At 34.8% G+C, this 16,089-nt stretch overlaps 1 protein-coding gene and 1 pseudogene across 4 annotated transcripts; both read left to right on the top strand.

Annotated features, from left to right (window-relative positions):
- The first annotated feature begins 159 nt into the window (after nt 1–159).
- Nucleotides 160–8,668, top strand: LOC108663789 (putative disease resistance RPP13-like protein 1; annotated as a pseudogene). The gene is made up of 7 exons (XR_016028858.1): nt 160–3,945; nt 4,486–4,824; nt 5,944–6,233; nt 6,460–6,984; nt 7,126–7,297; nt 7,426–8,074; nt 8,200–8,668. The product of XR_016028858.1 is annotated as a putative disease resistance RPP13-like protein 1 (transcript).
- A 485-nt stretch (nt 8,669–9,153) lies between these two features.
- WCRKC2 (WCRKC thioredoxin 2) lies at nt 9,154–13,778 on the top strand. Of its 3 annotated transcripts, XR_016028857.1 has the most exons (6): nt 9,154–9,773; nt 10,650–10,724; nt 11,876–11,942; nt 12,367–12,438; nt 13,134–13,151; nt 13,452–13,778. XR_016028857.1 is itself a non-coding variant. In XM_007009853.3 (5 exons), exons 1-5 carry the CDS (start codon nt 9,427–9,429, stop codon nt 13,554–13,556), a joined length of 612 nt encoding a protein of 203 aa, XP_007009915.3. In that variant the 5' UTR covers nt 9,189–9,426; the 3' UTR covers nt 13,557–13,778. The 3 variants fall into 3 exon arrangements, 1 of the variants encoding a protein (XP_007009915.3); XR_001929642.2 differs by having other exon boundaries at nt 12,367–13,151; XM_007009853.3 differs by lacking the exon at nt 12,367–12,438 and having other exon boundaries at nt 9,189–9,773.
- The last annotated feature ends 2,311 nt before the right edge of the window (nt 13,779–16,089 follow it).

The raw sequence follows: 16,089 nt of genomic DNA, 5'->3' as shown, positions 1-16,089 counted from the left end.
TAATATTTATACAAATAGATGTGCCTGTATGAAACATATATTTATATTTTTAAATATCTCTTTGCTTCTTAAAAAACACACAAAATAATTTAAAAATCTCTTCTTCATATTTGATTATTTTACCTTATTTTTTTATGTTATACACATTTTTTATTTTTTATTTTAAAAAAATAAATGAAAGGAAATCCAAATAACAAATTTTCATTTCACCTTCAAGTCTTCATTGACTTCACCTAATCTGCGCGTGCCAAGTCTTCATTGCCTTCGCTTCAGTAAACCCACTCTTCATTTCATTCTTTGCAAATCAATTCCTTTGGTCTTCTTCAAACCTTTCTTTAATCACCGAAAAAAAAAAATGGCTTTGGTGGGTGAAGCTTTTCTCACTGCTTCCATCGAGGTGCTGGTCGACAGGATTGCTTCTCCGGATGTTTTGAATCTTTTTAAGGGAAAGAAACTTGAAGATGTGCTGCTGAAGAAACTGAAACCAGCATTGATGTCAGTTAAAGCAGTGCTGGATGATGCTGAAAATAAGCAAATCACGAACCCAAATGTGAGAAGCTGGATTGATGAGCTCAAAGATGCTGTTTATGATGCGGAGGACCTCCTTGATGAGATCGCTACCGAAGCTCTTCGAAGCAGGATGGAATCCGAGGATCAAACTAGTACTGCAAAGCAGGTATGTAGCTTTATCTCTTCTCTCAATCCTTTCAATAGGGGAATGGGATCAAAACTAGAAGAAATCCTTGAGAGACTAGAATGTTTAGTCAACCAAAAAGACATCCTGGGTTTGAAAGAAAGTAGAGGAGAAAAGTCATTTCAAAGACCATTTGCAACTTCTCTGGTGGATGAATCGGGTGTTTATGGTAGACATGATGAAAAAGAAGCGATCATGGAGTTTCTGAACCCAGAATATGCAAGTGCAAATCAGATCGATGTGATTTCAATAGTGGGTATGGGAGGGGTTGGTAAAACCACCCTTGCACAATTCATCTACAATGACAAGAGCGTGGAGAAATGGTTTGACGTCAAAGCATGGGTGTGTGTTTCAGATAAATTTGATGCTTTAAGGGTAACCAAAACCATGCTTGAAGAAATCACTGCTAGCAGTGATGATAGTCAGAACCTAAATCAGCTTCAACTTCAATGGAAGGAGAAGCTATTGGGAAAGAGGTTTCTATTTGTTTTGGACGATGTTTGAAACGAGAAATATGTTGATTGGGAAGAGTTGAGAAGTCCTTCCAATTTTGGGGCAAAAAATAGCAAGATTATTGTAACAACACGTAATCAAGAGGTTGCACGCACTATGGGGACTGTTCCAACTTATCATCTCAATGAGTTGTCTGATGAGGATTGTTGGTTGTTATTTGCAAAACAGGCATTTGTTAATACAAGCCCAAGCTTGCATCCAAATTTGAAGGCAATCGGTGAAGGAATTGTCAAAAGATGCAAAGGCCTGCCTCTAGCAGTGAAAGCACTTGCCGGTCTTCTGCGTTGTAGATTAGATGTTGAGGATTGGAATAAAGTATTAAACAGCAATTTGTGGGACATAACGGATGATATTCTTCCAGCACTCAGATTAAGTTATTATTATCTTCCTTCCCATTTAAAGCGTTGCTTTGCATGTTATTCAAAAGATTATGAATTTCAAAAGGAAGAACTCGTTCGGTTGTGGATGGCTGAAGATCTTTTAGCATACTAGGGAGAAAATGTAAATATGGAGGAATTGCGAGGTAGTGAGTACTTCGAAGATTTAACATCCAGGTCATTTTTTCAACAATTAAGTGGGAATAAATCTTGCTTTGTCATGCATGACTTAATTTAAATCTGTATCGGGAAAATTCTCTTATAGATTGGAAGGTAAGTGTTCAAGTGAAATAAGAAAAAAGATCCGTCATTTATCCAATATCCCGGAAAAATATGATGTACTTAAAAAATTTGAGGCTTTATGTGAAATTAAAAGTTTACGTACATTTTTAGCTATAAAGTCACTGCAACTGCGTTGTTGGGTTACCAATGTGATAATGGATGACTTCTTACTAAAATCAAGATCCTTACGACTGCTTTCTTTGGCTAACTATGAAAATATCAATGAAGAAATTGGAAAATTAAAGCATTTGCGTTATTTAGATCTCTCTTGTACTTCAATTGAAATGTTGCCAAACTCTTTGATTACATTGTATAATTTGCAAACAATAATATTGTTTGGATGTCATTACCTTGTTGAGTTGCCTGAAGACATGGGAAGATTGATCAACATGCATCATCTTGATATCAAGGGTACCAAGTTAGTAAGGATGCCACCGGGAATGGATAAATTGAAAGATCTTCGAACATTAACAGATTTTGTTTTAGGTGAGGGAAATGGTTCAAGCATTAGTGAGTTGAGAAAGCTCAAGAATCTACGTGGAACACTTGCCATTTCAAATTTACAAAATGTTGTTTGCCATAGGGATGCCAAAGATGCCAATTTGAAGGAGAAGATCAACCTCAAGGAGTTGGAGTTGAAGTGGAGTAATTGTTGTTATACCAATGATGATTCAATGCATGATAGAGAATTACTCGAGCAACTGGAGCCTCACACAAACTTGGAGCACCTTGCGTTTGAGTTTTATAGAGGTACAAGATTTCCAGAATTGGTGGGCCATTCATCCTTCTCAAATTTAGTATCTTTGCAATTGAGAGATTGTATATATTGCTTCTTCTTGCCGCCGCTGGGGCAATTATCAGCTTTGAAATCTCTCTCCATTAGTGGGTTTTCTGAAGTAGTAACAGTGGGTGATGAGTTCTATGGGAAGGGTGATGCTTCGAGTAAACCATTTGGATCTCTTGAAATTCTAAGATTCGCAGATATGTCAGAGTGGGAAGAATGGTTTTGTTTGAAAGACGGAGCTTTCTGTCTTCTCCAAGAGTTATACATAGAAGATTGTCCCAAGTTAACCAAGTCTTTGCCCAAACACCTCCCTTCTTTATTGAAACTTACAATTGTGAGATGTGAGAAGCTTGGAGGCTTGCTTCCAAGGGCACCAAGCATGTCTGAACTTTACTTAAACCAGTGTGATGCATTGCAATTGGAGCCATTGCCTTGTGGGCTTCGCAATTTGAAGATCTATGATTCGAATATCAATGATTCCATATTGGAGCAGATGGTGCGCCACTGCACTCATCTTGAAAAGTTGGAAATGGGGTTTTGTTATGGACTCAAATCTCTTCCTGAAGGTAGTCTACCAACTATGCTAAAGGAATTGGGCATCCATAACTGTGATGCGTTGGATTGTTCCAAAATCCTTTCGTATACATCCCTTGAATGCTTAGAAATATCAGGCAACAGCAATCATCCACTAGAATCTTTCTCAATAGGATCATTCCATAAGCTAAATCGTCTCCGTATCAGGTCATGCAAAGGCTTGAAGTCGATTGGTGCATCAGAGGGCCCTCACCAACATCTCGCATGTCTCAATTTTTTGAAAATCGAGACCTGCCCTAATTTTATATCTTTTCCCGATGAGGGATTATCTGCCACCAATCTGACAACACTTAGGCTTTTTAATTGCAAAATTTTGAAGTCATTGCCTGTGCAAATGCAATCCCTCTTACCATCCCTTGAGGATTTGACAATATTCAATTGTCCAGGAATTGAGTCATTTCCAAAGGATGGTTTACCCTCCAAATTAAAAGATATTACAATCGGAAGAAGTGAAAAGCTAATTGCGGGCAGGAAGGATTGGGGTTTGGAAAGACTCCCTTCACTTACAACCTTCCAAATGGATGATGCAGAAGAGATAGAGTCTTTTCCAGATGAATATCTGCTGCCCTCAACTCTTACCAAAATTTACATATTCAATCTTCCAAATCTTAAGTTTTTGGACTACAAGGGCTTTCAACACCTCAGCTGTCTTCGCGAATTGCATATCTCTGGATGTCCAGAGCTCCAATCCATGCCGGTGAAGAGGCTTTCCATTCCTATCATTTCCATTGAGAATGAATTCATTGTGAAAGAGGCCCTTTGGCATAATTGATGCAATCTCACTCAGGTACTCGATCCAGTCATTTGCATTTAATTTCACTAGCCCTTGTCCATTCTTTATATACGCTACTTGTTTATTTAATGATTTTTCTTTTAAAAAAAATTCTTAATTAATTCCGATTTGTGTAGTGTCTTCATTTTTCCCTTTTGGGTGTGTGTTCGTTAGTGGTGTTCGCAAAGTTTTCCTTATCTTTGATGTTTGCATAGTTTAGTCATGAAATGTGTTGTTTTTTTTATCTATCATTTGTTTAATTTATTTTCTTTATAAAGAGGAAAAAACAGAATCATATATTGCAAAATCCTCTTGTATACATCCCTTGAATGCTTACGCATGAATTGCATCAGTTATCATCCACTAGAACATTTCTAGGGCAGGAAGGATTGGGGTTTGAAAATACTCCCTTCACTTGCGAGCTTCTCAATCTGGGATGCAGAAGATATGGTGTCCTTTCCAGATGAACATTTGCTGCCCTCTACTCTTACCCATTTTCACATATGGCGTCTTCCAAATCAGTTTTTGGACTAGAAGGGCTCTCAGCACCTCACATCTCTTCGCACATTGGTTATCTCGGACTGTCCAAAGCTCCAATTGATGCCAGCAAAGAGGCTTTCTATCTCCCTTTCTTCTTTATGGCTTACAAATTGTCCGTTGCTGGAAGAAATTGCAAAAAGAAGGAACGTAAAGATTGGCCAAAGATTTCCCACATCCCTGTCATTGAGATTGACGGACAAGTCATTATGTAGCAGGACTATAAATGTCTCAAGTAGTCCTTTGGCCTGATCAACGCAGTCTGACTCAGGTACTTCATTCATTTTCATTTAATTTCACTAACTTTTATTTTACATATTTATTTTTTTATTTTTCTTTCAAAAATTTTTAATTGATTGAGGTTTGTGTACTGTGTTCTCATTTTTTTCCTTATATTTTTTTTTTGTTTGTGAGAGTAATACTTACGAATTGTGTGTTATTTTTTTTTTCCACCATTTTGTTGACAATGCATTATGCTCTTGTTCTTGTAACAATTTTATTAATTGTTGGATTAAGTTCTTCATGAAAAGCAAAATAGAAAAAGAAAGAGAAAAGGTTATCTTTTCTTGCATTCTAATGCCAAATTCTCTATTTCTTTCATAACACTAGGGATCACATGCTTAATTTGCTGCAAATTTTTTTATAGCCTGCTAGCTTCCTTCTTTTGACTCGTAGTTTCAAATTCTAATCACTGATTCCCACCCAAATGATGTTCCTCTTGCATGATTTGCTTCAGACTGGAGCAACAGGGCCTCATTTTTCTAAGTAGAATTAATTGCATGAACGTTTTCATCAACATCTTCGCATCAAGCTCTGCATACTTCACTCCAAATTTGGACTTCCTAGAGCTGGAATGATGGTGTGCTCAGATTTCAACTCCTTCCTCTCTAGTATAGTATGAAATCAATGACTACCATATTCTTTAGTTCATACCAGATGGTTAGTTTCATTATCATGATTTGTTCAGTTCAAGGACTGCTCAAACAACTTGGAGAGCTGTTCCTTTTCAAAGTAGTTTTCTAACTTCCATGATCACATTCCTTGAGCAACAAAGCCATCCAGGTTCCATGAAATTTTAGATTGCATTTGGGAATATATATTTGAGACTATGGATTTGGATTTCGAATTTAGTAAAAGTTATGTGATAATACTCATAAATATATGAGTTTTCTAATTACAGTTAAACATATGGATTTATAAAGTATCTCTTATGTAGTGAATTTAAAATACCTAGATAGAAAATTGAATTCCAAATACATCCTTTTTTACTCTCTTAAACGTAATGACTACAGTAATTGTCACAAAAATGAACAAATCAAATTCAAATCCACTCTCTCACATACTTGTTTCCAATGAAGCATCAAGGTTTTAATGAAACTTAAAATGGCAGGAATGAGTTTTTTCTGAAGACAATGAAGAATGTTGGGGCTCATCTCAAAGAACTTTACTTAAGATTGTCCTAAGCTAATCGAGATCTTGCCCTCTCAATGAAACTTGAGAATATGTGTGGGTTAACTTCAAATTGCAGCAATCCATGTATTGGAGTTGGTTGAATTTGATTCCTTGCCTTTTGAGGGACTGTTTTGTGGTCTGCACGAGGTGAAAATTAATGATTGCTATACTCCCAACTCAAGGACTAGTATAGTGTCATTCCTATGAAGAGGTGCCTAATTCATTCTGGTATTCTTTTGCACTCTTTATTGTTTGTATCAACTATAAGCTCATCTTGTTTTGTTTCATTTCTACATCATTTTCAATTTTTTCCCAACTTAATGTGCCTTTGGTTTATTTACAACTTCCAGAACTTTCTTTCACATAATGTGTATTTGGTTTACTCCTGCATATACTGATCATTGCTGACACTTATCTAATGAATTTTTTCCTGGTTTTTTATCCTATGTTCTAGGGAAATTTGAGGTTTTCTTGCAACAATCTTGTGTTTGCAACTGTGATCGACAAGCATGGCATCAACCTCCAATTTCTTGCAATCTTTCTGAAGACTGGCTAGCCTTTTCTGTTTAATGCATTTCTTTTATTGTTCTAAACTAAAAAGTTGAAGAAAGAAGAGCTGTATTATCAGACATGACGAAAACCAGGTAGGCTTTTTTTTTTTTTCCTTTGCAATTCTAGCTTTCATAATGGATCAAGAAATTTATCTGTCAATAATCAATTATTATATGTCACTAACACAGAAACTTCCCTCACAGACAGCCCTCCATTAAATGTGGATTATGTCCTCTGCTTCAAGCTGCTTTGGACATTTAGTTAGTTTTACTTCTGAACTCATGGTATACTTGCATTGACTTTATAGTATGTTTGTTTGGATGTTTAAGCTGCAATCGGCATCCTTCCCTGAAATGAGAAAGGCAATGATGGCATCAAGTACTTGCATAAAGCATTAGTTGTTGTCCAAATGGAGAAGATGCCAGCAGTCAGTATATATATTCTGTTTCATCAGTTCAGTACTATGACACTTCTTTTTTTTCTGGAAAACAGCAATTTAAAGTGTTCTCAACTCTCAGATTAGTGAAAGATTTAAGTTGTTATGTTCTCTTAATGTTGTTGCATTTAGGTTATCTCTTCATACCAGTAAGAGGGATGTTGAAATTGCTTCATTTCCAGCAGATTAAGGAATTGTTCTTCTTGTGGATTCTAGAGGGAGAGTGGACAGAATTTCACCTAACTTTCACATGTTCTGTTGGAAAATTGACAGCCATGTGATGAAATGAAATAGTCATAGACAGGTCATTGTTCCCTTTGTTTATAAGTTTTTATTGAGGTTGTATCACTTTGTTATTTTCATTAGTTTCCCTCTCAAAGATGACTCTAAATTGCTTAGTTATTTTTAATAGTGTTTCTATTATCCTTTCAGAGTTTTCAAAGTTTTTGAGATGTACTATCAGAATTTGGACTTTGAAGATCTCAGCAACTCACAAAACTTCATGAAGGCAGGTTGACTTTATGCTTTATGGGGGTTTACTCTATAAAGATGTTTTTTTTTGCTATATCATAAAGGCTCACAACTCTTCGTGTCTCATTACTTGTTATTTATTGGTTCTCTTTAAATTCTTAATAGCCAATTAAAAGTATTTCACCACATTCTTAGCAGATATCTTATCCGGTATATTTTTCTCTGGCTCTTCCACTAAAGGACCTACAACAAATCAAATGCGGGTAACTCGTGCCAGTAGCTAATTATTATTATCAAACTTTTGAAGGTCCTTTTTCAAGAAATTTCATACTATTTTGAAATTGAACATGCTATACAGACTAGGTTCAGTCATTAGCACACGGTTACAATTAGAACAAATTCTGTAACTTGAACAAATACTTTTGTGATTGCTCCACTGATGTCTAACACAACTCAAGCTAACATTGATGCTTCTCTGGTCAGTGCTGAAAGTTATGTTTCCATAATACGGAGTTGACTTCTGCTTTTTGGGATAGAAGGTATGCAGACCTGCAAATACTGATCTTCAATTGTTGTGCATTGCATTCGAGGCTGCCATTTGGTATTTGAGGTATGCCTTGTCACTTGCTTCCTTTTCCTTCAAATGTTTCTATGATTATTGCCAGTTAGTTATGTTCCTTCTGCATCTAGATTTATTCTGTTTTGGGGCTAACATAGAAGCTTGCTTTTTTCAAGATCATGTGCCATGAAAATTTCAAGTGGTCTACTACCGGCTTCAGGAGGAGGCCGAATGTCTTTGCAGCATTTTCCACATGCTTCATCTTAAATTTCGGATTGACAAAGCAACATAGAGAATGATGGGGAGACCGATTCCTCTCTCTTTGGAACCATTAGAAGCCAATAGCAACCACAACTCCATTTCCACTCCAGGCAGGCGTTTTCACACATAAGGAGTGCTCTACACACAAACTCGTTTAAGCAGAATTGAAAACCAACTGCTTACGTGATTGAAGTCGGATGTGGATTTTAACTTAAAGATTCTTGCTACTTCCTTCATGTAGTAGTTTACTTCCTAAAATTTCATTTCCCTTTCCTGTTTTAATTGTGAATTTCTTGTAAACTTTTGACTAAATCGTCTCCCAAGGTACTTGACATACTTCAAGCTTTTAAGAATAATCTGATATATTATCATTCATTTCATCCAGATGTATTCTTTGGTTTTGTTTTTTCAGAGTGATTAAATTTAAAGCTAGCAATTGAGCAATATTGTTGGTCTCACCAGCTTGACAAACAAGCTCATATTTAAACTGAAATGGTAATGACTGAAAGTATCAACTAATTTGGTTAGTGAAACCTTTGAATCAAAACTTGAGATAGAAAATCATCAATAATAACAAAATTTGTCTTTAAGAAATCTGTATCTGACACACCAATATGTAACCCTGTGCGTCGATGGAGAGACCATGAACTGTAAAATAGCTTGGATCTGTTTTGTTGGGAGGCCAACTGAGTGAGTTCCAGTTTATGGTTCTGGCATATGACAGGACTCTTACTTTTCCACTGTTTAAATTTCAAAGGTTGCTTTGGCCAAGAAAAGAAAATCAGAGTTTGTTTTACTTTTGGCCCTTCGTTATGTAAAAAGGGACCTCTATTCTTTGGTGTATCAGAAACGGACAAAGGAAAAGCCCAATCCGACAGCCGAAACAGTTTAATTCACTGGTCATTGATGTCTGCTCAATCTAACATAGGACTCCACGAACTCTAAAGGCCTGTCGAAAATATCTTCCTTGAAAATCCTGAAACAGGTTGAGGCTCCCGGTCCCATCAAGCAGCCCATTCCCTGTTCCTTCTCTTCTTATTCAGGGTTTTAACCTGATACCTTTTACACCTTTACCAAATATACTATACTCTTTTTCTTTCCGTTTATAAAAAAAAAAAAAAAAAACACAAACATTCCCTGCAATGACTTCTGAATCCTTCACCTTACGCTTCTCTCCATCCCTGAAAACTCTGCTAAATTCCAAGTTTCCGGGAGACCCTTTGCCTTGTTTCGCAACACCCTTTTTGAAAAATCCATGTTCAAGCTTTGATGGGTTTTCTTTGAAGAGAAAAACGTTGAGTTTTAGTGAGAGAATTAATAGGTTCGGAGGGAAATTTGGAATCTTTAATGCTTGGAAAAAAGATGAGTATTTGGAAGAGTTGGATGATGCGCCATTGGCTGTTGAGTTGCAGCAAATATGCAGTGAGAGTCAGTTTGATAGAGTTATTGCTGAGGCTCAACAACTTGAGGAGTCTTTGATTATACTTTGGTATGTGTGTTTCTGGGTAGGTTATATTATGATTTCTTTGGTTTGTTTTGATTTGATATGTTTTTGTTTACTTTTTGTTGTTTGTTGAATTTGGGACTCTTGTTTATTTTTGGTCTCTGAGAAATTGAGTTAACTTGGCAGGAAAAGGTCAACACTTAAAACCATTTCTCATTCCCATTTGATATTTTTGTATTTATGGAGACGCATTGAGCATTGGGTTACACAACTGAGGTAGCCATTCCTTGTCTCATAAACCTCACCTGCCATTCCCAAGATTTAAACTGGAGACTTCGTGTTGGAGTCTCTAGTCCTAAACGTGAGGTGTCACTTTGGAGACATCTTTTTCCATTTTATGAGATTAATTACTTTTTTGTGGTTTGGTTCCTGAGGAAGTGAAGGAAAGGGAACTAGATTATAAGTTGGAGATATTCTGCCTTTGGAGACCCAGTTATATGACCTAATTTATATGAGACCGGAAACAAGCAGGCTTTTTTAGTTGGTTGTAATTGATTCAAATTGCATGGAGAATTTGTTGCTATATTCAATCTTTAGTTCTTGTTTGTGATGTTGGTGAAGCTTAGATGTAGGTATTATTGTTCAAAGCAAAATTGTTATCTTAAAACCAACCAGTAGGTCTTTTCTCATATGTGTGTGTGTGTGTGTGTGAGTTGGGGGGGGGGGGGGGGGGGGGGGGGGGGAATTAATGTACAAAAAGCTTATTGTGTTTACAGAATGAAGATCAACTTGTTTTATTGTAATATTTTTGTTTTCTAGTGGATATGGGATTAAATGAAGATAATAAAGTCTTTTGTTTTACTTCCCTAAAGAATGCTTATATTGAGTTTGATTGTAAAAGAAAGTTTTTTGAACTTTTAGGATGGCAAGCTGGTGCAGAAAATGTATATATTTGAAACCAAAACTGGAAAAGTTGGCAGCTGAATACTATCCAAGGTTAGCCAGGTTTCTTTTTACATCTCTGATCCAATGAAACCTGTGTGTCGCAATGAACTTAGTGTAATTTCCTTGTTATTTCTCAGATCATTCCAGTATACTTTCAGCTTCTTTCCTCCATGTATATTTGGTTTATCAACCTTTTTGTTGTCATCAAGTTATTCACCTATCAAAACAGAGTATACATGTAGAGTTTTTTGCATAAGTCCATAGCTGCCTAGAGATCAACTTCACGCATCTCATTGTGAAATGCATAAGCAACATTTCATCAGAGAATGAAATCTCCCAGGTTTGACCTTAATTTGAAAGTAATTAGGGGAACCACATGAATCTTTTACGCCAATTCATTCACACCAAGTCCTCTCTCTGCTCATTTAGTGAAAAAAGATGCTTTTGGATCCTTCCTCGAAAATAGCAAACAAAAGAATTCAACATTTGTTAGCAGCTAGTTTGGAGGAAATGGACATTTCATGACATCCATAATCTCGGCTCTCGTCACTAATCCTCCTTGCCACATATGCTAAAATCTTGACATGATAGTGGATGCAGCTGAGCAACATCTTTTCAAGTCTCATGTCAATTCTTCCTTTGTAAAATAAGGGTTTTGAACTTGGAGCTTTTGATTTATTTGAGCACATCATTCCATTGTTTTCCTTCATCTTATGCAAATGATATCTAACTATGAACCAATGCTCCCGCTCGTTAGATAGACTCAAAAGCTTGCAATTAGTACTTTCATTATGTTATCTCTGCAGCTGGCTGATGAATCTGGAAACCTTTTTTCCCATTAAAGTATGAGGAGCAGAGCGGGAATCTCCAAGCAGCTAACTGGGCTGTTTTAGACTTTTGCATCTTTATACAAATTTGTTGCATGCTGATGCCTTCGATTTGAGTGTTCAATCTGCAGTTTTTAATCCTCAGGATACAGAAATGCTTCACATTTGACTTTCCATTTATTTGTTGGTCGTGCATTCTTAGATAACCCAATGGCTAAAATTTATGTTAGATTGTTGCCATCATGTTTGTATGTGTATCAAAAAAGTTTATATCTATGTAGGTTTGTTTGTTTTGTGAAATTGTTGGCATATGATATTGAGCAAGCTGGCTTGGTGATTAAGGTTAGTAATTTTTGTTTTGAATATTTTGTGTAGATTAAGGTTTTACCGTGTAGATGTAAATACAGTTCCACACAACCTTGTTGCTCGCGCTGGAGTCACGGTAAGTGTCCCATAACCCTACAAAGTACATTTGCTTCAGCAATTTGTCAGCTTAATAATTTTATGTTGGACTTTCAAATAGTCAATACAACTATGTGTTTTGTACTTTAATGGCAGCTAATCATTCAATCTTTTGCATAATGTAAGAATATAGAATAGCAATCGCCTGTAATTTTGAAAACATGTTTGCCAAACTTGTGGTTCAGTCCCTTGGGTACAATAACCTAACTAAGCCTATATATACTGAGTGGACATTGGCAAGTTGTAGTTTCAATTTTCATATGCTGCCAGATTTACCACTTCGTAGTGTTCTAAATCTTTCTGCTTTAGGTCTTCTGTATAGAACGTGATTGAAATAACATTGTGACTCAACTGAACTACTTCCATGTATAATGGCATTCTCTCTCTTCAAATTCTTCTGTCAGGATGGGACAAGATCTAATTTCTAAACAGGAGTAGTATGAAGCTGTGACAAAGTTTTTACAGGAATCAGTCTGGTTTTTCCCTCTTACTATAATTTCCCATCATTCCTCTCTACCTCTTTCTGATCCTCCCAAACTGGTTTCTCTATCTGTCTCTTAGAAGAGTCGGTACACTTTAGTTGGGATATGAATTGTTAACTTTAAGGCATGCAGAAATGTATTATGAATCAATTAGCTAAGAAATGAGTAGTAATTGAGATTCCTTCGCCTTAAACTGAAGATTCTGAAACTTTCTCTAGTTCTTCTCAAGAATAATTGGGACATCCTTGTCTGTTAGAGACTTATTATGGAATTATTTATTTTTATCGTTACACGATAACAGATGGCTTGGTTAGATCCTGGCAATGGCTTGCTGCCTGTGAGCTCTGTTAGTTCCTTGATAGTCTCCACTGGATTAGTACCAATTTCAATGTCATGAAAGCTTAGATTCTGAAGCTGTATATCCTACAACTGTTTTTATACCAGCTCTCAAAGAGACAGGGAAAAATACTAACATTTTAGAAATGATGTTGCAAATACAATGATCTTATTCATATCCTTGAATGTTCTTTGACATTTCCTCATTTTGCTTTTACACTTTCCCGCTATGAGTTTGTAGGATCTTTAGTATTTCCATGCGTGATTTTAATTAGTAATATAGTGATGCAATTATAATTGACTTAATTATACCTTTTTTACATGTTTCAATGCCGTTGACTACAACACTGCAGAAAATGCCAACTATACAGGTTAGTTTCATTTCTTTGAGAAACATTATTTCTGAGGGTCGTAATTAAGCCAAGTTGAGTTGTGTATGGCTAATCAAGCTGGACATTGTCAACTTACTGCAATATTGGGTCCAACTTGAGTCGCTTGATTTCTAAAGAAAATTTTAAGAAGCAGGTTTCTCAAGATTGGTTGAATTAATTTGTGAATGATCCCAATCAGCTGTTCAGCAAGCTGACCTTAAGCGGAATTTTGATGTTTTGGTTAGTTTGCAGTCCTAGGTTGTTTCTTTTCTTAACTTAATAATGGTGTTTGCATTACAGCTATGGAGGGATAGCAAGAAACAGGCTGAGGTGATTGGTGGCCACAAAGCATATTTGGTTGTTAATGAAGTACGCGAAATGATTGAAAACGAGTGTACCACATGAGTAATAGCACAGCAGGCAACTTTTCAATTTTTTATCTAAATATTTCTCCTTTACAAGGAAATTAAATTTATAAAATTTTCCTGACAAATTAGATCGGTCAAAAAATCATTGCTAAAGAAAAAGAAAACAAGCATGTTGTTTCCTTAACAATGTAACTGTTATACTTGCAACAGAGAAAGTTGCTGTCAAGAAGCAATAATAAAGAAAATTTTGATTCAGAAACTTCCAATTGTGATTTATCTCTTTATGTCTTGAAATATAATGCTATGGCAATGCTCTTTGTTCTGCTGTCATATGAGAAGGCAATGCTACTACCAAAACCTTCGTTTAGTTCTACTGTTAACTTCTCTAGCATTAACACACATTCCCTTGGAGAAGGCTGAAATCTATAGATTTCTGCCATTGCCATTACCATTGTCATTGTATGTTTTCTTACTGTTATTGACTGGGTTTGGGAAATGGTCAGGTGATGAGTAACCTTGCATGCCAATGGCAGAAAAAGAAATCAGATTAGGAAGGTAGGTGACGAGTAAAAATGATCTGGTTTGAAGTGTAGACACAACAAATTGTGCACATTTTGCACGTGATATATTGTATGCATACTTCACTTGTAAAATCTTTATGTCGGCATTTATAAATATCCCTTTAAAGGTAGATAATAATAACTGCAGCAAGTTGTACCTACCAAACTCTGTTTATTCAACCTTTAATGGAATTTGGTCGGCTTGTAGCCACAATTCTCTTCAATTTTTAACCTAAATAACTCACAATGTCTTTAAAAAACTACTTTCACAGCCCATCATCTCATCCAATCACAGTGCATAAAAGTAAAAAGTCTTTCTTTTATTAAAACAGGGATTGAAATTTACTATTAACTTAAATATAAATTTATATACGAGAATCAATTATACATATATTTATCGTTGAATTATTTATTCGATATCAAAAATATAAGTATAATATTTAAAAAAATTTAAATTATTTAAAAAAATTTAAATGAATCTTTATTATTTTATTACTTTTAATTAAATTTTTATATTTTTATTTTGAGTTAAATAAGTCATGATGCTTGATTAGTTGTTATTAATCAAAATACTATTTGTCATTTTTTTTAAAGAAAAACAAATTTTATTCTTATCAAACTTGCTATACAAAGTCCCAATACATATGTTAAAAGTGTTAGCTCTATAATAATGAGAAAAATATCCAAGAAAGGGTGAATTGGAGTTTTAAAAATTCTTTTTAATAAGTTTAAACTTTTTATGAAGGCAAGTTTGAAGACAAGTTTTTCAAATTTGTTTTCACTTTAAAGTATGCCAAAAGTAATTTAAGCAAAATAATGATCAAATAAGTTGAAAATAAATTTTTTAACTCTTTAAGGCAAATTGCACTAGTGTAAAATTTTCACAAGCTTCCAATCAAGTCAAGCTAAAAATAATTTTTATAAATTGGTTTTCTATCAAAGTGTGTCAACAATAATTTGAAGAGTAAATTAAGGAAAAAACAAATTAAGAAAAAATTTGATAAATTCTTTAATGTAAATGCATAAATTCAAGGAGTGAAAAATAAAGAAAGAATACATAATATTTTTATAGAAGTTTCGCTTCTTTGCTTACGTTCTCTCCCTTAGTTCACTAAAGAATTTCAAATTTACTTTGAAAAGTATTTTTTAAAGTTCAAGTATAACCCTTACAATGTCTTTCAAGGATCAAGCACAACCTCTTAATATAATATCTTTTATGGATCAAGCACAACCTTCATAATGCTTTTTAAAAACTAAGACGCAACCTTTTTCTCTCTTACAATTTTGAATGGAAAAGATACTTTTAGAAAGTGGGTTTTGCTAAGTAAGTACAATGTAGGAAGAATATGATGAGTATAAAAATGATTACAAAATATAGTAATATTGACACAAAGGAATCATAACACAAGAAAGCTTAAAAGTTTGGTGGAAGAATGTGAATTACTTGCTTTAATTTGGTTTCTCCTTTTTTTTTTCCTTCTTTTTCTTCATATAATTTGATTCTTGATCAAATATTGTTTTTCTACACTCTTCTAAACTTGTAAATGTGTTGGAGAAGTCCTTTTATAGTTGGAGAAGGTTTGATGAAGAAAATAACCATTTTTCATTTAATTTTCGTGTGTAACGGTTAGTTTTAGACCGCATGTATCGATACATTTTGGAATGTATCGATACATTTTAAAATGTTTCCATACATTTGGAAATATATTCATACATTTTCGGCAAAATCATTCTATTTTAAATGTATCGATACTTTTGACCAAAGTATCGATACTTGTAGCTTAAAATATAAAAAATTCTTCTTTTTGAACTCAATTTGACGCCAAATACTTAGACATTTCAAAATCATATGTAAGGGAGGTTTAAAACTAATTTAAACAAGTTTAAAAGCTATTCAAACAAGTTCGAAAATCATTAAAGCAATTTTCAAAACTCATTCAAGTAATTTTGAAACTTTTTACATGGAAACACTTAGGCACTTCAAAACTTATTTAAAAAAGTTTAAAAAAC

Source organism: Theobroma cacao, chromosome 10, assembly GCF_053813885.1.
Source record: "Theobroma cacao isolate CCN51 chromosome 10, ASM5381388v1, whole genome shotgun sequence".
Classification (NCBI taxonomy): domain Eukaryota; kingdom Viridiplantae; phylum Streptophyta; class Magnoliopsida; order Malvales; family Malvaceae; genus Theobroma; species Theobroma cacao.
The sequence above is the reverse complement of the archived record's forward strand: the minus strand, read 5'-3'. Positions and strand labels throughout refer to the sequence as shown.